The following is a 26569-nucleotide window of genomic DNA, read 5'->3' as shown; positions in this document are numbered from 1 at the left end:
TGGTCGCAAGCCTTGGCGGTTAAAAGAAAAACGGGTAAGTAAAGACGACTGTCGAGAAGGTATCCGATCACGTCTTTCTCTTCTTTGCTTGCCATCGTTTGGCGGGTGTCCGTGGCAGACATGAAGCGGCCTGACGATAACGATCCTCAACTGGCAGTCGTTCCTTCTTGATTTAGCCAAATTTATGTTGTACCTGCTTTTCAAAATACAATCCCTATCAATCTCAGTCTAAACAAGGAAAGAAGCGAGCGTAGTCAAGCATGAGGAAAGAGCGCCCGTCGCAGTCTCCGAAAATAAACATTCTTGCGTGAACTGGGTCTTGTCGCCCCTGATCTTGTAGTTTCAGTGCTTCTCTCTCTTCCTCCTCACGTTCTTCCTGGCAACCTTTCCTGTGTTTTGACACGTCTTGACAAAGAAGCCTCTTTGTGCAGTCACGTCGTGCAAAGACGTCTACGCCGTGTTCTCTGTTGTCTTTCATCCTTCCCCTCCTACAAGCCACGTGCAATGCTCGGCGCAGTCGCAAATGCAAGGCGTTTCGTCAATTTTTATGTTCTTGTTTCTTTCTCACGTCTCTTTATGAACACAAATACGACGTACACTCGAGTGCATCCATTTATGTCGAGCATCCAACGTCAGGCCCGCCATTTTCATGAATTTCGTCGTGGCCTGCATTCCAGAGCCCGGTCGCTAGACGAGATTGACGGGCCAATGCGCCGATTTGGGACAATATGTCTCACATTTCAAAATGACTTTAACAGCCTCACTCGATCGCCGAAGCGTTGCCATAGCCGCCTCAAAACAACATTCCAGCACATCTTGAATTTTGCAAACATCGCCGCCGACAAAGCCCTGAAACGACACAACCCTCACTGAAATTCCATGCTTAATGCGACACACCATTATCATCATCCGTCGCCTATTGTCTGTCGCAATACACTGGACATCCTTTGCCTCGTTTTCTACAACACATTCCAACCAGGTTTGTCCACAGCTCGACCTCGTCCCAATCCGGCCGTTGCATTCATCCAGTCCTCTCACACGACTACGATCCTCCTTCATGGCCATGCACACCTCCTTGCACCAGGCATACCTTCGATCTTGAGTCGCCATTCGTGGTCGTATCTCCATTTCTTGACGTCTTTTGTGTTGGGCATTTTCTTGTTTTCCCTTTCTCTTGTCATTTTTTTTGTTCTCATTTCTGTCTAAGTTCACGACCTCTATCCCTTCTGTATTGTCGCAATTTTAATTATTATTCTTTCTTTGCCGTCGACTCACTTCTCTTTCCTTCGTTCCTGTCCCAATCATCGTCACCACAGCCACCACATCCTGTTTACTTCGAACAGAAACGGCGGCGATCGCCTCTCGTCATCTCTTTTAGCCTCTTTTGCCGACTCCCCTCTCATTGTCTTCTTTGCACGTTCTCGTCTGTCTTCTCAGCATCTCAATTTGCTATTTTTGTTCATTTCAGTGCTCCTATCCTTGCTCAAAGTACTTCCCCGGTCGAGTCGCTCTTCCTTCTCCACACAATCTATTTACTCTCCCGCCTTGACACCCTCTCGCAAACTCATCCCGCCTCGCTAACTTTTTCCCCGCGACACGGCATAATCAACAAAGCCTCTCCGGTACACATCTTTTTAATGACGACAGCTATAGCAAACAACTCATGATCCTGAACCGCATAGGTGCTGGCCAATTCACCTTACCGTTCGGGTTGCGTACTGTTCAGGTCATCCTTCGATATTAGGGAACGTCAACACAGATTCCTATGCCCCTCAAACTTACACGGCCCACATCAAAAAAAGGCAGAGTCCAACAAATTGAACAACCGTCGATCTCTCAGATCGTTAGGGGGTCATTGCGATCGTTACCGCCTCTTACTTTGTTATCCTCTTTTTCTCCCTCTGTTCTCTCATTTTCCTCCTCTTACACAGTTATCTCGACGGATGAGGCATTCGCGGATGCATTGCATGTGAATGCAAATTAACTGCCATCCCGCGGTTTATTTTACCACTTGTCGACCTTCACAGTCACTGAATGGTGTCGGCTAGTTTTGCCAAGTGAGGTCACAGCTCACGAGCTGCTTCATCCTACGCCTTGCAATCACTTTGTTTATATAGGTTGACATCCCATTCCCTTCAATATCACGACGCTACGGTCAGTATACAATAGCAAGAGTATAACAAGCAACTGAGACGGCAATCAAATATTACTTCGAAATCAGTGTCACGATAACGCACGTTTCCACCCATTTCGGTTTTCTCTATCAAGGGCGGGTGCTCCTTAAGCCGCACTCTTCCGATACCATGGCGGCACATAGCCTTGCCAACGAGCGCCGGCCTACGTCTACAACATCCCTCATTATCACTCTGATTTTGGCCGGCCATCTCATCGATGGTGTATCCGCAGCTGCAATTTCTGACGGCCTGCCAAGAGCTGCGCCGACCGCACAACCAACGGGAGCTGCGGCACCAGGGTCCTCACCGGAGGCAGCACCACTGACGACCGTCCCTTACCGCTCTCTCAATGTTGTGCCATGGCCTCTTCCCACAGCGTTTGCAGATGAGCAGGGTCAAATAAGTCAACGGCAGTGGTCACGACAACTGCGCCAGCTAGGTGGTGCGCCACTGCCCCGCCAAAACGACAACACCATCTGCGGTTATATTGGCGGTAACGCAGACCTTCCCGCCACCTGCTCTGCCGGGAGCCACTGTGTCCTTGATGCAGAGCACGGTGCTGTTGGCTGTTGTCCCAATGGGGTCGATTCCTGTACAGCGGGTGTGTTCACAGGGTGCGTCGATGGCGGCAGCGACGCTACTGATGTGAACCCATATGTATACACCTGCGGCGGAGGCAGCTTCTGCTACAAGAACAACTTCCCGGGCGGATACTACCAATACGGTTGCGGGTCAGCCAGTACTCTAGGCCAGAGCGTTGCCGCCACAGCTTCGGGCATGTCGGCGCTGACCATTACCAGCCAGCGTATCACCTTTACGGGCACGTTTACAGACACGGCGTCCACGTCCAAGAAAACAAAGTCGTCCTCTACGAAGTCCTCGTCCACGAAAACGAAATCTTCCAGCACATCGTCCTTCTCCTCCTCCTCCACTAGTTCCTCATCCCTGTCGTCCACCACATTGTCTTCCTCCAGCTCTACCACATCGTCTTCAGCCACGCACACTCCGACGGGCGCTGCGTCTTCCTCCACCGACCCCGGCAGCGAGGTAGACACGGGTGTTAACAGCGGCGATCGTGCAGGTGTCATTATTGGTGCAACCATAAGTGCCGTCGCAGGCCTGATTGCCCTGATTGCCCTGGCCGTCTACTTCTGCTGGAAGAAACGCCGCGGCGGTGGCGGCACGTACACCTCCCGCAGGGGTCCCTTGAATTTCCGTTCTGGGAGCGGTAGTTTCCAGGCCCTGCACAATACTCCAGACGACTTTGAGTCCGGCCTCCGCAATCCGGAGATGGCCATGGGTCCCGGTGCCACAGGGGCCTACAAGCAGATGTCGGCATTTGAGGCACCGCTGCCGCTGCCTCCGTCGGGTGGCAACGACAATCTGCCCAATCCAGGCACAGGCGATGGCGGTGGTAACGGAGGCAACAATGGCGGAACTGGTGATGCTCCCAAGGCTCCTAATGCTGCTGCACACGATGATGATCTGTGGGCGACACCAGCCGTCGGCCCTGCAGCCTTGGCAGCTGTCGCTTCGTCGTCCTCACATACACCCAACCGGCGTAGTAGCGCTAGCGTCAGCAGCTTATTGTCCCGCGATATGTCCCGTCGGAGCAGCTATCGCGGTGTCGTCCCGACTACCGGCCCCGGCACCCCGGTTATTGGTTCCGTGTCAGGTAGCATTGTCTCCCGTGCCGCTTCTAGGGCTGCTACGTACAATCAAATCTCACAGCAGTCGCCCTACTACGATGCCAACGGGAACGCTCCGCCACAACTCCAACAGCCCCAAAACGCCTATGGCAACATGAACAGCAACTATGTGCCTACTCACCCGGATGACATGTTGATTGACCACGATCGCGTACCCTTCAACCGCGAGTTTGACGAATTTACGCGCGGCTACCAGGATGTCCTGAGCCGCATCGGCGAGGAGGACCCGAGCGAGCTGAGCCACAGTGGCAGCGCTGCCAATTTGACCGGCGCCGACAATGTGACAAATAGCAAACCCGCCCAGACCAAGGCCGGCACAAACGACAGCCTCAGCTCTCGCTCTATCAAGATCGTCAATTCTAGCAACAGCCTCGTCGCCGAGCGCGACTCATCCAGTGCCCTGCCTGCCAACCACGAAACCTCATTTGGCAATATGAGCAACCTAAATTTGCGCGGCGGAGGCAGTAGCGGGATCGCCAGCACCGGCAGTCAGAGCAGCGTGCGCGACAGCACGACCAACAACAGCACCAGTAGTCTCGGCAAGGGTAACCGGGGAAGTGTCACTGGCAGCGTCAACGCGAAAAATCGCAGCAGCACCATCAGTGGCCACAACGAGCAGCTCTCCCTCAACATGACGTCTCCCTCACTCTCCCTTGATGGTCCACTCCTTGGTGTCGGTGGCGTCAGTCCACCCGCAGCGACACTTGCGGCCGGTGTCGAGGGAACAACCAAGACTCTGTCGCCACCGGACTCACCGCCGATGCGCCCTCTGTGGCAGCAGAACCGACAAAAGAGTCGTAATCTCATGTGGTCGTGATAGCAGCACACACCTGCTCGTCCATTGGTCTGTACAGATGGGTGTAGGCAAAACATGCACTCTTATACCGTTGATTTACGCATAATAGCGATTAGGATAGAATACATAATAATCAAATAATCAAATCAATGTATTATATGGTTTAAATGTGAAAGAACAAGCGAATATGCTGTAAATATTGTAGTTACATCGTCTGCTCCTTCCTCCATATGTGTACTATCGCGACTTCCCTCGCTGACGTGCTTGTGACTTCCTTTTAAAAGCTAATTTTTGCTCCATCGAAGTTTCCTGTTTTGGCAATTTTATGAACGAGCGGTGTGGTTTTTCCCAAATCCCCTTTTCGAGTCAACATGAACTAAATCCTAAAGACTGACTCACACAGGACCAATTGAAGATATTATCGTCTCAAGCACACAGCATGCTCCGCGCCGACAACGATGTCCTATGGAACGATCCGCTGCAGCCCCTTACGGAGAAACAGCTCCAGGCGGCTGCTGACAGCCACGAATATGCCCGCGCCAATGACCTCGTCCTCGCTCTCGAGACTAATGATCATTTGCAGTACCACTATGGTGTTGCTGCCGACGAGCAACGTCGCATTCCGGCTGCCGAACGGTCCCTGGCTGATGACCACCTCCCGCCGCTAGTGCTACAGCCTACCAAGATCGAGGAACTGTGGATCGTGCCACGTCGTGTCGCTGGAGTGTTGGAGGCGGCATGCCGATGGCTGACGGAGGAGGAACTGAAAGCGTGTGAAGTGGCGGTGGTCAGTAACGAGTCAAAGACGGTGCGATCGGCAGCGGAACAAGCGCGCACACTCAAGCTCGAAACGCCACTTCTTCTGACCGACCCGGACGAGGACTACGCCGAGTTGCAGAGGATCACGACTGCGACTCTTAATTGTGGGGAAGGCTGTGCGCGGAGCCAAGGCTTGGTCCAAAGTGTCCAAGAGGAACAAGAGCTGTTCACCGTTCCCGCCCATGCATCGGCTTATGCATCGCGTCTTGAAGAGGGCGTTCGCACAGAGACCATGGCAGTCTCTGAACTGTCCATCCGCTCCTTGGTGGCTTTGATGGCCAGCACGGAGTGGACTGACCGAGACCAGGCGGCTTTTCTTGACAAGCAGACGCCAATACCGGTAAGATGCATTCCATATCAGTGAGAAGGCCAATGGGGTCTAACGTATCTATCCAGAGCTTCACTTCCAGATACGTATCGCCGCCTCTGCCGCCTGTGGGCGACTTCGAGTGCTACTATCCTCAAGGCGATGCGTGTCTTGTCTCGGATGCCTCTGATGTCAGTTCAGGCATCAGTGAGGCACTTGAAGAGGCAGAACGCCTCCTCACAAAACAGGCAGGAGACAATTGGGCAGATGAAGGTGTCGATCTAAGCTTACCGTCCTTCTCGAACCACACATTCGACGATTCGATGACGATCCTTTGTTCGCATGTTCCACCTCTTGACGCCCAGAGTCAACAGGAAAGCGAACTATCCATATCGCTATCACCTAGTCCCAAGGAGCTTTCCCAGCAAAATGCACCTCCGTACATGTCCGCAGGTGACGAGCTCTTCGGTGCTTGGGTCAATGAGTCCACGGTCGATGGTGAGGGCAGCGTGGCGGATAATGTCGCACAACGGTGCCCAGATAATCCTCTTGAAACAATTCAAAAGTCTTCATACGAAACACGTTCAGATGATAGTCTTCAAGATGAGTCCTACGAGGAGCTCACAGAGGAGGCCCTGTTTGCGCTCGAAGCAAACGACATTGTTGTACAGGCCAAGGTTCCCCTTCCCGATGTCGAAATTGAGTCTAGTCTTCCAGATTGGCACGGCGTGGGCGCCGATGCTCTCGACATGCTCCAATGGATCATAAACGACACAAAAGCAGCCTTTCAGGGTCTTTATCTCCATGGGGAAGACAGCATGTTCCTGTTGCCCCATGTTGACTTGGATGAGTTGAGCAAACAGTACACCAACGTTGGCGAAGAGACGCTCAATGCCGATTTGCAAAGTTTTGAAACAGCGACGGCGTTCATGAAAACGGTACCAGACGTTCAGTCAATGCTCATCAACAGCATCACGCCAGTGGTCTTTCTCTCGGGATTCTATAACGATGCGCCCCTCGAGGTTCTGTGGGATAAGCCAAATGAGTCCAAAGTTCCTAAAGCCTTCACATTACCAAATGACTCCATGGCGCCAAAAGAAGATCCGGCCAGTCCTTCAAAATCAGTTCAGGGCAAGTCAAGCAGCTCTCCAAAAGTGTCCAGCCAGATTGTTTTAAAAGAACAGTCAATCCAGAAGCAGACACCAGGGGAAACTGGCGATATATGGAGAGATCTCATGGCCCGACACAAGAGACGGAAGCAAGAGCACGCACAGGGCACGTGTACGGCTTCCAACGCGAATGCTCCGACTTCCCAAAAGACGGTCCAAATCAAGGCTCCAGAACTTCTCCTGGGCTTTCGGGCTTTCGCAGACCCACGATTTGAGCTGAGCGAGCAAGATAAATCCCACGGTGCATGTCATGATGGGGCAGTTCAGCCGCTGTCGTCGACGAAACAATCATCGACCATACTGATTCAGAAAGGTCCAGTGATTCAGCCAATTGACACAGGAACTACACGCCTTTTTAAGGCCATTTTGTCAATGTCCATTCCGCGCACCCTTCGAACCATGCTGGTGACACTCCTACCCAACTTGGAGTTTGTTGAGCGAGATTATCAACAGATACATCCTGGGTACGGCGGCATAAACACCAGCTTCGAAGCCGACCTCGTTGTATCGCCATCCACAGGTTTGATCATTATCACCATGGTCGACGTTCGCCAGACAGATTCACAAAAACGTCCCGTCTTCCAAAACCGCGTGGCGGTCGTGGCACCCCGGTACGAGATGCTGCACGTTTTGATTTACCGCAACAACGCTCGACCGATTCGCAACGATGAAGCAGATATGCACGACGACCTTCCGGAGTTGTCGCCATCGGACGCCATGGCATTGGCCCAGCTGCATGGCTTCTTACATAGTCTTCCGTGCAAGGTGTCAGCCTCGTATGTTGGTGGGGGTGAGCAGGCCGTCGCCGAGTGGGCGGCATCGCTAGTGGTGCAAGAGGCAAAGAAGGACGGAGAGCAACAGAGGGCAATAGAAGTAGAAAAGTATCTCGTCGAGGAGGAGACACGCTGGGAGCTGTTCTTGCGGCAGGCCTGCCTCAACGTCTACGACGCGCAGATTTTGTTTGGTGTTCTACTAGAGGCCACTGGACGACAGCCACGGGATACTATGGATGGGATACACGCGGTAACTCGAATCTTTCAAATCCCAACGGAGGAATGTTTGCAGCGACTGGGTACTTTGGTGGGATGTCGAAGTGCCGTAGCAGCCATGAAGAGGCTCTTTGGTGACAGCGCTGAAAGCGAATCACCCCTGTCGATAAAGCAAAGTCAACACAACAGTGCGGAAGACTAGCACAGGAATTCTCTTTCAAGTTTCGAGAATTTGCGGCATTTCTTTTAACTGAAAAATACAATTATTAACATAATATTTTATGATTGTCCGTGCATAATGTTGCGAAGGACTCGGTTTTCTTCTTTATAAAAAATATTGTTCATTAGATGGGTACAGAATGAAACAAATCTACTTATATGAAAGACTAATCTTGGATCTCATCACACCAAAACTCCATTTGTTAAATGCACCTGGTAGTATAATACAATTCAAAACATCAAGCTCCTCACGAGCCTCCATCATAATCTTGTAATGGTACCAAACTCCATATCTTGATGCTGGGATCAGACACTGTCGTTCGTGAACGAGCAGCGCGACTTGGCACATTGGAATCGGCAGACGATGTTTCACTGTCATCGACCGAGTCGTCGTCACTCTCATTGCTCTCAACGTCTCTGTCGTCGTCGTCGTCGCTGTCTTCGCCACCGCCTTCATCGTCGTCAGGAACCGGCGGTGACGACGCGCACGTCGCCAGCACCGACCCGCTCGCGTGCATCGCAGTGCCGCCTACCATGCTGCGCAAGTGGGCCTGCCACTGCCACGAGGGGTCGACGACACCGTCTCGTGTTCCGACGCCCTCGTACAGGACGCCGGCGCCGTGGTCGGTGCCGGACCACAGCTCGAAGCCATTGGCGTGGCTTGACTCGTAGACCGTCGCCCGTATGGGCTGGCTGACTCGGGCCGACCGTCCCGCGAGCGTGCAAAGGAGCTTGCCGGAGCCTCGTATGTCGTACACGAGCAGCCCGCTGGACTTGCGCTCGTTGACGACAAGGTAGCGGCCACAGGGACTCCACAGCGTCTGCACGACGCCGTCGCCGGCGGCGTCGCCAGAGTCGGCACTGACTTTCCAGTGGGCGGTACAGGTGCCTGCCCGCGTCAGGTCGTACAGCCCAATGCCGCGGGTCCACGTCCCGGCCGCCGTCAGGTTTTGCGAGACGCCCGTGCCGGCCGCCAGTGCCGACACCGTGCCGCGCAGCCCCAGCGAGAAACCACTGCCGGTTGGCATCACGGTAGGCACGCGCAGGAGGGGTGGGTCGTTCCCGGTGCGACTGGCGTCAAAGAGGGCCAGCAGGCTTTTGGTGCCGACGACAAAGTGGGTGCCGGGGGCGGACCAGAGCAAGGCCATGGGCGGGAGGTAGGCCTCGGTTTCGTGCTTGACGAGGGAGTAGGAGGCGAGCGGGGTAGTGGGACGGGTGTATACATCGTCTTCGCCACTGCTGTCGTCGTCGCTGCTGTCACCGTCCCCTGGAAAGAGAGGATACAGCTGGATGGGCCGGTCACGAAAGCCGATGAGGACGGACTGGGACCAGGGCTCGGCGAGGGAGAAGTAGGGTGCTGGGGCGAGAGCAGAGGGTGTGATGCCAAAACGGAGCCGCCCATGGCAAGTGAGGGTGTGATGGCGAGGTGTGTAAGGGGAGGAGGCGTGTTTGTTGCTGTCGCTGTCGTTGTTGTCGGCGTCGTCCTTTTGCGGTTCAAGGAGGTCGGTGGGCAGGACGTAGCTGAGGATCGACTTGGAGGCTGTCGACGCAATGACAGTCGTTCCGTCGGCGGACCTGGACGAGTCAGCAAGATGGCCGTTAGAAATACGATCCGGCGCCACTCACCACTCAATTGTCTTGAAAGCTGGTCCGGGGTGGAGGCTCGTGGGCTTCCATCGCTGGTTCTCGTGCAGTTCGGCGGCGGCGACCAGGCTCACATGGGGCGGGGACGACGCCTGCTGAGGTATTGGAGTCGATGACCGTGACCTCTGCGGTGATCTGGACCGTCGCGGTGACCGAAGCGGCAAAGCCACCTCCTCCGGCGCGTGAGCATCCTCGTCGACCTCCATTGTGATTGATGGTGGGGCTTGTTGACAATTGAAGCTTGACCTGGTTTGGTGACAGTTGCAGGGACTGCGAAAGCTACAGCATGTTTAAACGCCTCGAGGCAGCACGGGCGCTAAAGTCACACCGCCTTTATTCCTTGTGCGTTCCCCAAGTTTCCTATGCACAATGGCGTCACAGGCCATGTGGCAGGAGCCTTTTAGCGGCCATCACATCGTTTTAGGCCCTTGCGCGGAGCCATTTAGCGGCGCGCTCTAGCCAGCTGTGGACAAAATGGAATGCGAGATGAGTGCCAGACAGCAACCAGCCATTCACAAAGTCCAATTGAACTGGTCTTCTCCATCGTCTCTCGTGTATGCCTCTACATCTACGATGTGCTACGGTATATGACGGCTCCTTGCATAAGACGTCGTGGTCTCAAACGCATGTGACTCGCAAAGGCCATATGACGACACATTGCCATGCCATGCTCGATATGCTGAGGCCCTTGGCCCATCTCGACCGCCTTTCAGCCCAGGTGACCGTCTTTTTGTCCCTTTGTCTTTTGTCTATTTTGTATATTTTATATTTGTCTTTTCTGCGCTGGTTGTCACCGCCTTATGTCTTAACAAAAAAGTGTTTGGGCGGCTCCGTTGCGCCTTCCGTCTTCAAGCCTTACTTCCCCGCCCTACCGGACTACGGAGCATTTCCGTTCTTAGCGGCTCACATAAGCATGGCCCACTAATTGACACTGGATGTTGCGCACAACGAGTAGCCTTGTAGCGCACTTTTGTCGCGCTCTGCCGCGGAGAGCTGCTCTTTCCTTTCAGAACCCCACGAGGCGCCGTTTGGTTGGGCGATTCCTGCCTAGCCGCTATTGCCAAGTTGGGATTGGGGCTTGTTTCAACCCACTCGCGCCTTCCTTTGTCCACATGCTCCTGCCCCATCCCCAACTCAATCTGATTCTCGTATCTCTTCGTTTCCGCCTCTCCTTTTCTCCTTTCCCCTTTCTCTTGTCTTTTGCTTCTCTCTCTCTCTCGCTCGGTCCCGCATCATCCGCCGACATTCTAAGGAGCAGTGTAATCTCCTGTACGCCTCGTCGCGCACCTTTATGGTGCCGGCCGAACGCCCAGCCGCATCAACTACCTGCCCGCCTTCGCCCAGTAGCTGACTACACCAGCCCCTGCAGCACATCGATTCTCGAAATAGCCGCCGGATCCGAACGACATCCAACACACACGACGACAGAAGGCCTCGCCTTTGCCTCTCAACTCGGCGTTCCACCTCGTCTCACATCGCCATGGACGCATTACTCCTGGGCTCGCCCGACTTATCGTCGCGCTGCGACGACCTGCGCGCCCCTGGCGTCATGAACCTCATTGTGTCCATGTACGTTCGAAAGTGCCGAAACAAACAGCTGCGACGGCCGGCGATCACTCTTTACCCTGGTGCTAACGTGCTTAGATTCATCCTCGTCGGCATGCTCGTTTCGTACCTTCCTCAGCACTGGCGCATCATTGCCCGTGGCACCTCGGAAGGCATCTCGCCCTACTTTGTCCTCCTGGGCGTCACCTCGGCCACTTCCGGCTTTGCCAACATCCTGACCCTGCCCCAGTCCCGCCAGGACGTCGCCTGCTGCCACGAGCTCGACACCCTGCACTGCTTGGCTGGCCTGCTCGGAATTGCTCAGTTGGGCGTGCAGTGGCTGTGCTTCGCCTTCATCCTCGTGCTCTTTCTCGTCTTCTTTCGCTACGACGACGCCGCCGTCCCCCTCCCGGAAGACGAGATTCGCAACGAGCAGCCCCGCTGGCAGACGGCCGTGCTGGTGGCCTGCACCTGTTTTGTGCACGGCCTCGTTGTCATTGTCGTCACGGCCGTCCTGGCCGCCGTCGCACCCCGGGCGCTGTCCGGCTGGGCCAATACGCTTGGACTGATGGCGGCGCTGCTGGCTGCCATCCAGTACTTTCCACAAATCTACACAACCTACCGTCTCAAGCACGTCGGCAGTCTCAGCATCCCCATGATGTGCATGCAGACACCGGGCGGCCTGTTGTTTGCTGGTAGTCTGTTTGCACGCCTGGGCTGGGCTGGCTGGAGCTCGTGGGGCATCTTTTTGTTGACGGCCATCATGCAGGGCATGCTGCTGACCATGGCCGTGTACTACGAGCTGCAGCGGGCGTACCCAGAGGACGAATATGTGAGCGGAAACGCAGGCGCACATACACATACCGACGCAAACGGCAACGGCTATGGTGCAACAGAGAACGGGCATGGCAACACCAACGGTGGCACCAACGGCGGCGTGGCCCCGCCCAAGACCGCGTCACGGCCCCTCTACCGCCGCGTGTTGTCCTACCGCTCCGCCCGCCTCGACGAGAACACCCCCAGCCGCTACAGCGCCCATCCCGAGCACTACGGCACCACCCCCGACGAGATTTCCGATATCATCGACCGCCAAGAGAGCGATGCTGCCGCAGAGACAGAACCGCTGCTGCGCCCGGGCGGCATCGGCAACCCCCGACGCGACTATGCTGCTCCTCGCAGACGATGAGAGGAGAGGTCCTGTAAGCCATGAATGGTCTACGCCTGTGGATGTGGGCGGTATGGCGACTTTGTATATTTTAGCAGACATGTCGGGAGGGCGTTTCACTGCCTTTTTTTTTTGTCTCGTCTACTTTTCCAAATACCATTTTCTGGAGCAATTTTTATTTGTTTTGTTTTTCTATTTTATTTTTTGACATCTCCGGCAGTTGTAAAACATATTTTGGTGCTCTTTTTTGCATTTATTGCTCAATTCTCACCACCCACCACCATCCATTCTTGTCTTGCATGCTGCGTGATCTGCGTGCTGCCGTCTCTGGTTTATGCACTTTTACGCTCTGTGCGCAGCGTTATGCATTTTGCATTTTAAACTTTTTGGTCCCACGGGGTTCCCCAAACTCTCTAGAGCTTCCCCGAGCGGGCGACAACGACGACGAACCCAAACAGGGAACATGCCCTGCCAGCGTTGCAAGCCGTCGGTCCCATCTTTTTACTTTTTACCTTTCACCTTCCAGCCCTGCCCCTGTTATCGTCGACCATTTTCCAAGTCCAATGGATCGCAAAATTGGCCGAACATTATGAAAGAGACGATGAAAAGAGGGAACGTGCGGGGGATCTGTTTTTATTGTTCTTTTATTGTTCTTGACTCGTCCGTTTCTGTCTGACGTCTCTCTCCTGTCATTCTGTCTGTACTCTCAACTCAATCGCCGGGTGTCCAGGTATCGTATCCCAAGTGGCCTTGCACGCCACGATGAGACGCTTCCATTTCCGGCTTCAGAACTGTTTTGTGAAGGGTTTTTATTGAGTCTCCTTTAGATTGCCCTTCCTCTCTTCCTCCTCCTATCCACCCTCTGCACGTCAGCCTTTCTTGTCGTCTGTTTTGTCGACGAAACCGACGATGGCGGCAAACGGATGAATGCAACATTTGACACCGCCTAGATTTAGCCTCGCTGTCGGGGCATTTGCTACCCGCGCAATGTGTCGTTCTTTCTCACACACAGACACTTTCAGCCACAATGCCCTCGTCTCTCGCTTATGCTTTGTCTGGCCATCTCACGTGTCTGTGCAGCGGCATGGAGGTGGTGATCGCCCTTTGGAAACAGCACGACCAGCCGCGACCGTCGTCTCATGTTTAAATGGTGGGTGTTTATCCGCTCCGACTGTTTGAGTGGACCACGAGCACGCACAGTCTGGGGTTGACAAGACGAACGAAGCTACAGGTGCCAGTTTGATGCCGACAGCAGAGCGAGAGCCAAGACGACATACGGAAAGTGGACTGACGGCAAAGCACGAAGCATGATGAAATCAAACAGAGTTCCTGAGACAGGTCTTGGTCGAATTGCCGCTTTTGTCTTTTGTTGTGCCTGTCAACGTCTTCCCCTCCGAAGCATCACGAAAAGGAGCATGACCCTCTTGCTCGGCATCGTCAACACCGGATCGTGTTTCTTTGCTCCCGGCCTTTAATTCTCCCTATTCTCCATATTCTCCTTGTCCTTTCCCCTAACCCTCCATCTTTCCTTCTTATTTGCCTCCTGTCACTTGTTCCAAGATCGACACGTCTGATGCGCTGGACGAGGATGCAAAGTGCGTCTCTGTTGCATCCCTTCTGAACGAGACGTCCCTTCCTGATCGGCGACCCTACCTACTTCGTTTGTGTCACGCCTCTGCAGTACACTACCTTTTTGTGTTCTGCCGTCAGGGGAGGTTTTGTTCCGTTTTGCCATTGTTGCCCTCTGGTCACCCACGGCTGCTCTGCCGGCTATCAGTTCTGCCCGCCCCCTTCTACGTCCTCTCGCCTTTCGATTTTGTTTCTTCCACTCCCACTTTTCTTCTCCCCCCCTCCCACCTCTCGTCTCTCTGTTTCTTGCCTTTTCCTACTTTCGTTCCTTGTGTCCTTTTGTCCGTTTTGTTCTTTCTCGTTTCTTCCTTTTTGCATCTCTTGCTTTCTACATCGTGCACCCTCTCTTTTGTCGTCGCCAGTCGTTCGTTCTGCGGCGCGCCATGTCGTTCATTTCTACAACTTATACTGCTGGCAGTTTTACTTTTACGGCGGGCTTCCAATAACCTACAAACAGTTTTAATCACTGAACGTGTTTTTCTCGTCACTTCGTACCTTCATTTGCACTACTTTTCTTCCTAATCCTTTTACTTCTTTTTATTCATCGGCCAACATTCTGCTTTCGTCCTCGTCGACATCTCGACAACATGCACCTGCCGCGCAGCGACCTGGCATCTGGGATGCTGGTTTATGCCAGAGCGGACAGCAGCGGTGACAGTGGAAGTGGAAGTGGGAGCAGTGATGGAAGTAGTGGCAGTGATGGAAGTGGTGGAGGTGGCGGTGGAGGTGGCGGAAAGGGAGGCGGAGGCCGTGGTTTTGGCGGACGTGGCGGACGATTCCGGGGTGGGTTCGGACACGGGGATGGCAACGGCCGCGGTATCCCCCCCTTCGGTGGAGGTGGAAACGGAGGCAACGGGGGCGGTGGGGGCAGCGGAAGCAGCGGAAGCAGCGGGAGCAGCGGAGGAGGCGGAGGAGGCAGCAGTGGGGGCAGCTCAACGACGAGCAACGCTTGCCCACAGACCAACGGCACGACCATCGGCTCCGTGCAGTCGTTCACTCTGCTCTGCGACTCGGCCGTTGGCGGCGATGTCATCAACTCGACGGCGACGGACACGTTTGATGGCTGTACGGTCGCGTGTGCGTCGTTCCACCCGAAATGCGAGGCCATCTCTTTTGATGGGTCGACCTGCACGCTCAAGGCCAACCTCGACACCAGCGGCGGGGCCGCCACGGCCGCCACAGCGTCCACGACACTGAACGGCGGCATCGCGCAGTTCCCGGCGGCGTCGTCTAACTGCGGCTCGCTGGGCACGTCCACCACGCAGAGCAATACGAGCTTCAACCTGTTCTGCAACAACATCATTTCTGGCGCCGATCTGACCCAAAACAACGCCGCCTCTCTGCAGGACTGCATGGACCAGTGCGTCTCGACGAGCGGCTGTGGCGCCGTGTCCTTTGACCCGAGCTACGTGCAAGGCTTCAAGAACTGCTACCTCAAGACGACGGGCGCTGCTGCGCCGGCAGTGGACACGGGCGTCGACACGGCCGTCATGGGCAACGCCGTGGCCGCTGCTGACTCGTCGAGTGCGGACAACAGCACGGCGGCGGCGGCCACCTCGACGACCAATGCCGGCGTCATCACCGTGGCCCCGCCGCAGCCGAGCGTCGTGACGCAGACGGTCGTGTCCGTCGTGACGTCGGTCAACAACTCGGTCAGCGAGACCATCGTGACGACCGAGCTGGTGACGGTGTCCGTGCTGGGCGGCAGCTCCTTCACGGGCGGCCGTGTGGCGACGGGCACGGCGACGAGCGGGACAGGCGCCAGCGCGACGGCCGCCACGCCTGGGGCGGGGTCCGTGACGGGCCTTGCCGCTGCGTCGTCGACGGCCACAGCGGCTGCGGCCTCGCTTGTTTCGTCCACGGACACCGGCGGCGGAAACAGCCGCGCCTGGATCGCTGCACCCGTGGTTGGTTCGGTGGCGGCCGTCATGGTGGTGGCGGTGATGTTTGTGCTGTGGGGCCGCCGCCGGCGGAACAACGGGCTGTCGTCGCCGCTGTCGCCGGCCTTTTTGTTCAACCGGTTCCGCGGCGGCAACGGCGGGGGCGGTGACAGTGGTGGTGGTGGCTTCCGCAACCTGTCGTCGCGGGACTCGAACACGGCATCGTTTTTCCGGCCCCAGCTGCCGTTTGGCAACTCGTGGCGGACCAGCGGCAAAGACTCCAGCAACGACGGCACGGCGCCCGGCATGAGCGAAAAGTACGGCGCCGGCAGCGGCGTGGCCCGCAAGGTTGTTGACGGGGAGAGTGGCAGCAGCAGCAGCAGCAGCCGCACAGGCACGGGCCACAGCAAGAGCGTGCCGCTGGTGATTGACACGGAGATTGCGCGCAGTGGGAGCAACAAGAGCATCAAGGGCAAGGCGAACATTGTGGCTGTGGCCGTGACGACAGACGCAGCCGAACGGGCGGTCCGCGACAAGAGCAAAGAGTCTGCGCCGACATTGCCAGCCATCGGCATCGCGTCTACAACCAATGGCAGCAGCACCAGCAGCACCAGCAGCAGCGACAAGCCGGTACTCTCACGCGACTTGACGGCCAACACAAAGTCGACAAACTCTACAAGCTCTGCCAACGACGTCAAGAGCAAAATGGCATTACGGGACAGCCTCAACGGACTGGCACAGAACCGGACGACACTGGACGGGATCCCCATCTTCTTGAGGGAGTAGGCGGGCGGCGCTTTTGACGCGATGGAAATCCGGAGTGTTCCGGAGTGATGCGGTACTTCTTTTTGTTTTATTTCGTTTTAATGGCGGTTTATACCATGGGTGTTTGGACGTTGTGGTCGTGCCTGATGTCTGGTTTCTTGATGCTTTATGTTTATGTTGCCTGCTTTGTTATATGCGCCTCTCACTCGTTTTAGCTTGATTATATCTTACTTTGTAGAGTAGTCTTTATTCTTTATTCAATACTTTTGTTACTGAAAGCGACCGCACCATAGACCCGGAGTCGGGTAGACTTCGCGAGCCTGACAGACAGGATGAGACTTCAATATGTGCTCAGCCCAATGAATTAGTACGCGCAGTTCCAGCCTCTGACATTACTGCGCATTATGTACGGCGCATTTATGTATTTCCCAAAGGCGCCATCCTCTGCGCAGAGTATATTATCCGGCAGCCTCATGGGTGGTCAGCCAGCCACACTGAAGAGCACACTTCAAGTTCCTACATGAATCATCCGGTCGTATTCATGCGAATACACAGCCAGCCACCGATAAACTCATCTCATCGTCATTGTTTTGAAATGTCTTTGCATTTGTATGATATTTCGTCTTCACTGCTCGTCGTCTTCACTTGCTCGGAGCGACAGCGCAGGCGGTTTTCGCTTTTCTTTACTCTCTGTTATTTATTGTTTGTTCATCCTCGCGTTCCGCTGACTCTTAATCAATTGTTTGCGCTCAACTCTTTTTGGTCGTTTGGAGCACTCGCAATTAATTCTCTCATTTCTCTCAGCATTTGCGCATCTATTTCAGACTCGAGACCTTCCTTGAAGCCGCATCTTCCCCATTTCCCAGCCCGTGTTGATGCGCCCGATCGGCAATTGCTTCATTCCAGTCTCTGTTGTGCGGCGCCGTGCTTCGTTCTGCGTTTCTGTGAGTCGCCTGAAAACGATGATCGCTGCTAGTTTGGCTAACTCCGTCGTTTAGCGCCTTTGCGTTTACTTTTGCACACAGAGTCGCCAATTTGGCGCTGTAAAACAAAACGATTTGTTGTTGACCCCTGAGATCCCCGACCTTTTGCTGGCATGTTTTGCCATTCTGTTTTCCAAAGTTGCGATCTTTGGCAGGTCTTCATGTCCACTCTTTCTCTTGCTTCGTCTCTTTCCGCCTTTCTCTTCATGACACTACGTCCTTTTACTCCTCCTCCTTTCTGCGAACCATCAACAGTAGTGAATTCCGCAGTATGAAGGTTTAGACCTTTAGATGCACTTCTAGTTTATGTCCGTCCACAACGCATTATCTGATCTTTTGTTGCCAAATGTATGTCGTATAAAAAAATCACAAAAATGTGACCGGACAATACATTATCCCGGGGGATTCAACAACAGTTTCTCCATGAGACCAGCCTCGTCCATTTTTTCACAGCCACGGACACGCGTACTCCCTTCCTTACCTCCGATGCCGTTGTCAACCACCTCCCATGCCATGCCGTTGCAGCCTTTGATTTACTTGCTTCCACGATCCCTTTCTCCACCGCATCCACCTATATCGTCTAGACCGTCACGGAGCTCATGTGTCTCACTTGTTCCACTCTCGCAGCTCGATGTCGATGCTTCTCTCGTTCTCGGGTCTGCTGGACCCGCCGACCAAGCCGCCTAGACCCCGTTTATTCTTGGGATTCGGGATACTTTGCGTCTTTTTATTCACAGCCTCTCCTGGAATAAAAGTATACCGAGGTCCTTGCTCTTTGCATCTTTCTCGTACCGCCATTCAAATGTTCACATTATGTTCTTTTTATGTTGTCTCTGCCCAGCCTTGCCATCGACGTCTTAGCCACGCGGCCTTTCTTTTATTTCCTTTCCGAATCGTTTAAAGCCCTGCTCAAACCCCAGTCTCTGGCCTGTTTTTGACGTTCGGCGACCATCTGTCTTCCTACGACCTCGTGTTGCCCTATCTGGCCTCGCCTGCCATCGTTCTACGCGGTTCTTCCTTACCATTCTTCCTGCTGGTGTTCTGCCTTGATCAGTGTGTAAACACATCTTCACAACATACAGTACCTCGCTCACCCGCTGCTATGAGGCTCCTTTTTGTGGTAGCCGCTGCCCTTTTGGGCGCCGATTCTGTCCTCGCATCGCCCGTTGCCTTCGCACCACGGACTCCTCGAGCCATGCAACGCCGAGCCCGGGCACACAAGTCCTCGCCCAAATTGGCCGCCAATGTCAGCCTCGGCCCCGGTCACCGACCGGGCGGACCCTACAAATTCAATGCGGTGGGCGGATCCGGCGTGAACGGCACGGGCCTCGGCGCTGGCCAGAATAAGGACCAAACCCACGGCACCAACGCCATGACCTACTCCGCCAACTGGGCCGGTGCCGTGCTGGACGGTGTTGATTTTCAGCTCGTCACGGGCACCTTTGCCGTGCCGACGCCGCGCCTGCCCAAGGACGCCGACGCCAACACCGAGTACGCCGCCTCGGCCTGGGTCGGCATCGACGGCTCGTCCTGCCAAGACACCATCCTGCAGGTCGGCCTCGACTTTAGCATCCAGGGCACCCGCGTGTCCTACGACGGCTGGTACGAGTGGTACCCGGACTACTCCTACAATTTTGTCAACTTCGCCATTCGCGCCGGGGACATCGTCCGGCTGACGGCCGCCAGCAGCAGCACCACGTCCGGCCGCGTCCTCGTCGAGAACCTGACGACCGGCCAGTCGGTCGCCCACACCTTCTCCGGCGAGTCGTCGCCGCTGTGCCAGGCGAATGCCGAGTGGATTGTCGAGGACTTTATGACGGGCAACAGCCTCAAGCCCATGGCCAACTTCGGGACCGTGACCTTTACCAACTGCAGCGTGACGCAGACGTCCGGCACGCAGCTGGGCGTGACGGGCTCGACCATAATCAACATGCAGCAGAACGGCAACGTGATGACCAACTGCTCCACGTCGTACGGCAAGACGGTGTCGTGTACATACACATAGGTGGCAAGCGTGGGCGAATATAAGTCGGCAACGTACGGAGTATTGGTGCGTTCTTTTGGGCTATCATTTTGTTTGTTTCTTTATATCGGCAGGGATTTTTTTGATTTTTTTGGGCTGTTTTGAAAGTCACAAGGGCGCAAGGGTTTCTTTTACTGTAATTAATGTTGTTTTACATTGATTTCCGAGGTTTTATATGATATTTACAAGTTTACATGACAATACGATTTCGATAAAATAACGTATCTTGATGATGTCGACGAGGTGTTTTCTGATGTATATTCGGACGGCCGTACTTACAATGAAAAACGCAAATAATTAGAAGAGCCACCATGGTTCTTATTCATGTCGCCCGTTACACCAGCCGCCTTGTTTTATATAACAATTAATAGACAAACGTTGTCACTTTCTGCGTCATTTCATACATTTCATTTTTACACTGTGGACGAGGCAGGTGCCAACCCCGGGTCGAGCCACTTACGTTTTACAGCAGGAATACCGGGACCGGAAAGAGCACTGCCGGGGCGATAATAGGGGCGCATTAAGGAAGCCGGAATGGAAGGAGCAAGGCTGGGAAAGTCACAGCCAAGCAAGGTGGCTGCCAGAACAGCATTCTTTCGACACAGGAGAGCTGTTTACAAAAAGACAAAACTTTCTTTATTTTAACATAAATCATTACAGCTGTTGGACGCGAAATTTCTGTATTCAGAACGTTGGTGGTTCCTTTAGACGGTAACTGTGATGTCTGAAATGAGTGACGCTTCCTTCTTAAAACATCGGTACCTCGAGCCCCACCAAAATGCCACTATGCCAACTGTACCTGCCCTTCCATGCTCAAACCACGCTAAACCCCGTTTGACCTCTTGCCTTCTGTCCTCGTGGAAAGTTGGATAGCTCCTGCCTGTTTGCCCGCCAAACGAGCGAAGCGTGCCACACACCTGCCGCAACTTGGCCAAACCGCTCTTTCCTCATCGGCGCCCCATCCATTTTCAGCCATCCACGCCTGCCAAACACCACCTCGTCCTCCGCCTCCTCCACCATCGCTGCCACACGTCGTCATCTACCTCCACGCTGACAGCCACCACTTGTGCACGCACCGACTGCATCGCCTTTCGCCCTTCTGCATTGTCGCTCCTGTTTGTCGCCTCGCGTCGTGCTCACCGGTGGGCGATTGACCTGCAGCGCGGCCCGGTTCCCCTGACGCCCGTGCGCCCCCGCGACGACTCGACCGTCTCGACAGACATTGCGAGAATCATCACGACATTCGCTGCCCAGCATCACCACGAGCAATTGACACGATCCTCGACCCTCACGGCTCTGCGTCGCGATACTGTGCCCCGCCGACTGCGCACAAAGATGCTGCAGCCCGTCCGCCCGCCCGCCTCGTCGATCTGATCCGGATAGGAAGGGGACCGCTGGCGAGTCTCCAACGCTCTCGCCTCTCGCCTCTCGTCTCTCGCCTCTCGCCCTCCTCATCTACCACCCACGACACACGTACACTACCGACCCCACGCCTCCGCCACCATGGCAATGCCGGGCGGCCGCGACATCGGCCGGGCCGAGCGGTTCGAGGACGAGAAGCGCCGCATCGTCGAGAGCTGCTTCAACAAGAAAGACGACGACGGCTCCGTCATCGAGACCTACATCACGCACATCAGGATCCAGGAGTACTCCTCGCATCCGACCACCCCCCCACCGCCCCAAAGTCGAACCCCCAACTCGGAGAAAAACCGCGTCATCATCGTCGCCGTCCGCAAGTCGGGCCGCGTCCGTGTGCACAAGTCCAAGGAGAACCCCAATGGCACCTTTTCCATTGGCAAGACCTGGGACCTCAACGACCTGTCGGCCATCGAGTCCTACACCGCTGCCAACGTCAGCGCCGACTTTCGCGCCTGGGCCGGCAACGTCGGCTTCCTCATCACTCTCGGCAAGCCCTACTACTGGCAGGCCCAGACCGACAAGGAGAAGCGCTTTTTCATCGCGAGCCTCCTCAAGATCTACGGCAAGTACTCCGGCGGCAAGGTCCCGCTCCTGACCGGCTTCGACCCTTATGAGCTGGAGCAGGTCCAGGGCGGCGCTCAGCGCCGCCCGCTGCCGACGACCGCCGCCTCGGCGACGACCACCCCCACATCCGCAACAAGGCCGCCAGCCCAGCTCCAGAACCAACAGCAGCAGCAGCAGCAGCAGCAACCACCACAGCCACTGCCTCAGCCAACACCACCGCCGCCGCTGTCCGCTCGCGAACCCATGTCCGCCGGCGGGCCTTCGTCGTCGGGTGGAGCCTATGGATCGATGGGTTCCAAGGGATCCATGGGATCGATGGGCTCTGCTGACTTCCGCAACCGCAACGCGATGCTCGTCAACGGCGGCGCGGCCTCTCCTGCCACCAGCATTGATTCGAGCCGGTCCACCAACCAGGCCGCCCTGCGACGCCTTGCCGGCAGCAACAAGAGCCAGGAGTCTGTGGCCGCTTCGCTGACCGCCCGCAGCGACGACGGCAGCAACAGCCTGCCACCGCGCTCCCGCAACGGTCCCATCAGTGCGAACGGTGCCCCATCGACTTTGGCCGACAGCCCCGCAATAACACCCGACGGAACCGGAACCAAGCCGCCACCCGAACGGAAACGCCCGCCCATGGACCCCTCGCGCCCACAAGGTCTGGCCGACGACGGCCTCGTGCCCGCACCGCTTATGAGCTCGACGCGGTCGCGTGATGGCCGCCCCATCAGCCCTGGTGGCCCTGGTGGCCCTGGTGGGCCTGGTGGGCCAGGCGGCAACGTCGTGCCTCCGCCGCGCAGCTCCAATCGCTCCTCGCCCTTCCAAGACGGCGGCTCGTCGCCCGGCCGCACGTCCGAGATGGCCCCACCACCCCTACGCAACCCCAATCCCATGAATGCGAACGGCTCACCCTACGCGGCCTCGGCCGCCTCTCCTCCTCCGACCCAAGCCCTCCCTCAGCCGCCGCAGTCGTCCGGCTTGCCAACCGCCGCCGTTGCTGTCGGTGCCGCGACAGCAGCGTCTTCCGTACCCGCCTCGTCGGCACCACCACCAGCCGAGTCTGCACCCACGCCGCCACCGGCTCCCGCCGAACCCGAAGACAACCGTCCCGGCCTGGGGCCCATGATCAAGAAAAAGTCCAAGGGCGACATTGCCAACGCCTTCTGGAAGGCGGCCACCGCCGCCAACGCGTTCAAGCCGCGTCCGGGCGGTGCCGGCGACCGCCTGCGCCAGGCCCAAGCCAAGACCCCGGACGGTCCCGACGGTATCACAGGCGTCGTGCCCGCGCCACCCCGGCCCGTCTCGGCGGAGAAGCCAAAGGATCCCGCGCCAGAGGCAACCACCGCCCCCGACGTTCCGCCCAAAACACCCCAGCGGTCCTCCGTACGGTCGATTCCCGAAGTCAAGATTACCGTGCCCAACTCCAGCCGGCCGTCAAGCATGCAGGCGGCCGTCAAGGAGGTGGCGCCTGCCGCAAAGCCTGCCGCTGTCGCCGACCTTGGACCGCGCAAGTCCATCATTGCTGGCAACGACGCCAAGTACCTCGCGACGCTCGGTGTGGACCCGTCTATCATGGACAAGCGCGGCGCCGAATTCGCCAAGTGGCTCGACTACTTTGGCTGGGTGCCCGGCGACCACATGCGCACCGTCAACATGGACGACCTCAAGATCGACTTGGACCGCGAACTCAACCGGGCCCAGGCCGGCGGCTGGCTGTCGCGCTTCCAGGCGGAGGACGAACGCGTCGAGGCCATCAAAAAAGGCATCGACGACGCCATGGACGAGTGCGAGGAGCTCGACAACCTGCTGACGCTCTACAGCGTCGAGCTGTCGACGCTGTCGGACGACATTGCCTACATCGAGGCCCAGGGCCAGGGCCTGCAAGTCCAGGCGGCCAACCAGAAGCTGCTGCGCAAGGAGCTCGAGTCGCTGCTCGACACCTGCGCCATTACCGCCCAGGACCTCGAGGCCCTGCGCGTTGCGCCGCTCGAGACGCCCAGCGGCATCGAGGAGATTGAGACCGCCCTCGTCACGCTCTACAAGGCCATGTCCAAGATCAATCCCAACATGGGCAGCGACGGCACGGGCAACGGCGTCCACGGCGCCCACGGCGGAGGTGGTGGTGCGGACACTGCCCTGGCCAAGCTCGAGGACACAGCGGGCGACGGACCTGGCGCGCTCAACGCCGATTTCGGCCAGATGCGCGTCGTCCGCGAGAAGAAGGAAATGTACTCGGCCGAGAGCGACACGTTCCTGCGCCGCCTCGTCATCTTCATGGCCACCGAGTTCGACCAGGCCGTTGCGGTGACCCGCAAGGCCATGGAGGGCGCGCTGGCCAAGAAGGTCGATCCGCGCAACCACGACGTCGGCCGCGACCTGCTCTGGAAGTACAGCCCCCTGATCCTGTATGCGCGCGACGCGGACCCGCCCAACTGGAACCGCATCATCCAGATCTACGAGGACAAGAGCCACCCGGTCTACAAGTCCGAGTTCCGCGACCTGCTCATGGTCTGGAAGAAGAACGCCCGCAAAGCCTCGAGCGACGACAGCGACCTCCTGTTTACGTCCCTCCAGGAAAAGAAGGACGAGGGGATCGCCACGGCGGCCCGCAAGCTGACCGTCAAGCGCAGCCAGACCCTGGCCCGATCGCTGCGCTCGCCGCTGGGCGATAACAGCAGCGGCGGCGGCGGCAGCAACAGCAGCGGTAGCAGCGGCGGCAACCGCAACCATCTGGAAAAGACCACCGGCGACAGCCGCAACCACCCGTACGAAGTCTTTGCCAGCGTGCTCGACGAGCTGCTGCCGCTCGTGCAGATGGAGCAGAACTTTATCATCGACATGTTCCACGCCACAACGCTGCAGCAGGCCGACTTTGCCGACGTGGTGGCCGCGTCGCGGCCGGCCGAGCGCCGCGGCGGCGACCTGCGACGGTACCGGCCCATGGAGCCGCACCGGGAGACGGCACGCCGGGTGACGCGCGCCATGGAGGCGGTGTTCTCGTTCCTCGAGCAGGACCTGCAGAACCTGATTGACTGGGTGCTGGCGACCGAGGCGCTGCAGGGCATCGGCGTCATGGCCACGCTGGAGCGCAAGATGGCCGAGACGGCGCAGTCCAACCAGGAGTTTTTGAACAACACGCTGCAGAAGCTCCACAGCACGCTCGAGGGCCGGTTCCGCAAGTTTGTCGACGAGCAGATCCGCGCCATCGAGGAAACCAAAGTCAAAATCAAGAAGCGCAAGGGCATCATTGGCTTCATGCGCATCTTCCCCTTTTTCAGTGCGGCCGTCGAGAACATGCTGGCCGACGTCGACCCGCACCTGGGCGTGCGCCGCACCGTCGACAGCGAGTACGACCGGATCCTGCAGTCCATGTTTGACTCGCTCAAGGTCATTGCGCGCGAGAACCCCACCATGACGGTCGCGGCCGCCGGCTCGGCCGACCCGGAGGACAAGGAAGCCCTCAACTTCCACATCCTGCTGATTGAAAACATGAACCACTACCTCGAGGACGTCGACAACCCGCGCGGCCTGCCCGTCCTGGACAAGTGGAAGGAGCGCGCCGCCGCCGAGCTGACCGAGCACATGGGCCTCTACCTCAACGCCGTCATGCGCCGCCCGCTCGGCCGCCTGCTGGAGCACCTGGAGAACGTCGAGGCGCAGCTGGCCGCGGGCCGCCCGCCGACCGCCGTGGCCGCGCAGCCCAGCAACTCCAAGGCCATGTTCAACAAGGTGCTGGGGAGCTACGACGCCAAGGAGGTCCGCAAGGGCATCGAGACGCTCCGCAAGCGTGTCGAGAAGCACTTTAGCAGCGCCGACGACGAGCAGGCGTCGGCCCTGGCGGCGACGATGGCCTCGGCCTCCACCACGTCGCTGCCCACCAGCAGCAGCTACAGCAACAGCAATAACAACAACGACAACAGCCTCGTCAACTACGTTGTGCGCGAATGCGAAGCGTTCTACACAAACGTCGAGAACCGCATCGGCAGCATCACGACCAACGTCTACGGCGGCGACGTGCTGTACGAGTGGCCGCGGGCCGAGGTCAAGCAGGCCTTTGCCATCGCCGGGGGCCGGTAAACACTGTCGACACGACAGAGTACAAAAGCGAAGGGGTGCAAGCCGTCAATGAACGTCTGTTGGTTTGGGTAGCGGACCGTGCCTATCTGGGACGGTGCGTATGGCCATGATGTGTGGCCATAATGTATATTTTTCGTTTTTATTTGTTTTCATGTCCATGTTTCACTGCATGTTGTTCTTTTTTCGATTCTCTGTGTCCTGTTATCATATCGTCTCGTTGGGCAGAAACCACTTCGATCCATTGGGTGTGTCGACAATTGAAACGGCGTTTTCCTGTATCCTGTTTGTCCACAAACGTCATTTTGCATGCTCCGTACATTCGCTCCCATCTCTTTGCATCATCACACCAAGGCAATTCTGGCACCAGCTGTTCCGTGATCCGAACAAGGTGCAAACGAGAAAAGGGGAGGTTGTATGCCCGATCTGGAAATCAGAGTCCCTTTATGTTTTGGGCCTTTACATTTTCTCACTTTCTCGTACCCGGAACAATGCATTGTGGCTTGGCAATGATCCGGACGAGTGGCGTTGCCCTCCTTCATACCTTTTGGGTTAATATGTGGTCGGGGACAATGCCAGACAATGCAATTGCCGGCCACCACCCGTCTCATTCATCCGGAGACATTCGCCTCACGGAGGCTGTTTTTCAATTGGGGGAAAAATGAAGTATGCATGTGCCTTCCTTTTTACTTGCTGTTCGAT

At 56.6% G+C, this 26569-nt stretch overlaps 8 protein-coding genes across 8 annotated transcripts; 7 read left to right on the top strand and 1 right to left on the bottom strand.

Moving 5' to 3' along the window:
- Positions 1 to 2303: 2303 nt before the first annotated feature.
- SPBR_06698 (uncharacterized protein) lies at positions 2304 to 4700 on the top strand (the record flags this gene model as incomplete). Its single annotated transcript, XM_040764954.1, has 1 exon — positions 2304 to 4700. One exon carries the CDS (start codon positions 2304 to 2306, stop codon positions 4698 to 4700), a length of 2397 nt encoding a protein of 798 aa, XP_040616818.1.
- Positions 4701 to 5118: 418 nt separating this feature from the next.
- Positions 5119 to 8110, top strand: SPBR_06543 (uncharacterized protein; the record flags this gene model as incomplete). Its single annotated transcript, XM_040764799.1, has 3 exons — positions 5119 to 5838; positions 5895 to 7997; positions 8105 to 8110. 3 exons carry the CDS (start codon positions 5119 to 5121, stop codon positions 8108 to 8110), a joined length of 2829 nt encoding a protein of 942 aa, XP_040616817.1.
- A 320-nt stretch (positions 8111 to 8430) lies between these two features.
- SPBR_07101 (WD repeat-containing protein) lies at positions 8431 to 10032 on the bottom strand (the record flags this gene model as incomplete). The annotated part of the gene is made up of 2 exons (XM_040765355.1): positions 8431 to 9757; positions 9809 to 10032. The coding sequence occupies 2 exons, from the start codon at positions 10030 to 10032 to the stop codon at positions 8431 to 8433; spliced, it is 1551 nt and encodes a 516-aa protein (XP_040616816.1).
- A 1274-nt stretch (positions 10033 to 11306) lies between these two features.
- On the top strand, positions 11307 to 12557 carry SPBR_07369 (uncharacterized protein; the record flags this gene model as incomplete). The annotated part of the gene is made up of 1 exon (XM_040765623.1): positions 11307 to 12557. One exon carries the CDS (start codon positions 11307 to 11309, stop codon positions 12555 to 12557), a length of 1251 nt encoding a protein of 416 aa, XP_040616815.1.
- Positions 12558 to 14752: 2195 nt separating this feature from the next.
- On the top strand, positions 14753 to 16831 carry SPBR_06829 (uncharacterized protein; the record flags this gene model as incomplete). The annotated part of the gene is made up of 1 exon (XM_040765085.1): positions 14753 to 16831. One exon carries the CDS (start codon positions 14753 to 14755, stop codon positions 16829 to 16831), a length of 2079 nt encoding a protein of 692 aa, XP_040616814.1.
- A 2157-nt stretch (positions 16832 to 18988) lies between these two features.
- SPBR_07754 (aspergillopepsin) lies at positions 18989 to 19798 on the top strand (the record flags this gene model as incomplete). The annotated part of the gene is made up of 1 exon (XM_040766008.1): positions 18989 to 19798. The coding sequence occupies one exon, from the start codon at positions 18989 to 18991 to the stop codon at positions 19796 to 19798; it is 810 nt and encodes a 269-aa protein (XP_040616813.1).
- A 796-nt stretch (positions 19799 to 20594) lies between these two features.
- Positions 20595 to 21190, top strand: SPBR_07884 (uncharacterized protein; the record flags this gene model as incomplete). Its single annotated transcript, XM_040766138.1, has 2 exons — positions 20595 to 20648; positions 20789 to 21190. The coding sequence occupies 2 exons, from the start codon at positions 20595 to 20597 to the stop codon at positions 21188 to 21190; spliced, it is 456 nt and encodes a 151-aa protein (XP_040616812.1).
- A 129-nt stretch (positions 21191 to 21319) lies between these two features.
- Positions 21320 to 25870, top strand: SPBR_06362 (exocyst complex component; the record flags this gene model as incomplete). Its single annotated transcript, XM_040764619.1, has 1 exon — positions 21320 to 25870. One exon carries the CDS (start codon positions 21320 to 21322, stop codon positions 25868 to 25870), a length of 4551 nt encoding a protein of 1516 aa, XP_040616811.1.
- Positions 25871 to 26569: the final 699 nt, after the last annotated feature.

The sequence above is a fragment of the Sporothrix brasiliensis genome (assembly GCF_000820605.1).
Source record: "Sporothrix brasiliensis 5110 chromosome Unknown Cont20, whole genome shotgun sequence".
NCBI classification, from domain to species: Eukaryota; Fungi; Ascomycota; class Sordariomycetes; order Ophiostomatales; family Ophiostomataceae; genus Sporothrix; species Sporothrix brasiliensis.
This window is presented reverse-complemented; position numbering and strand designations above follow the sequence as displayed.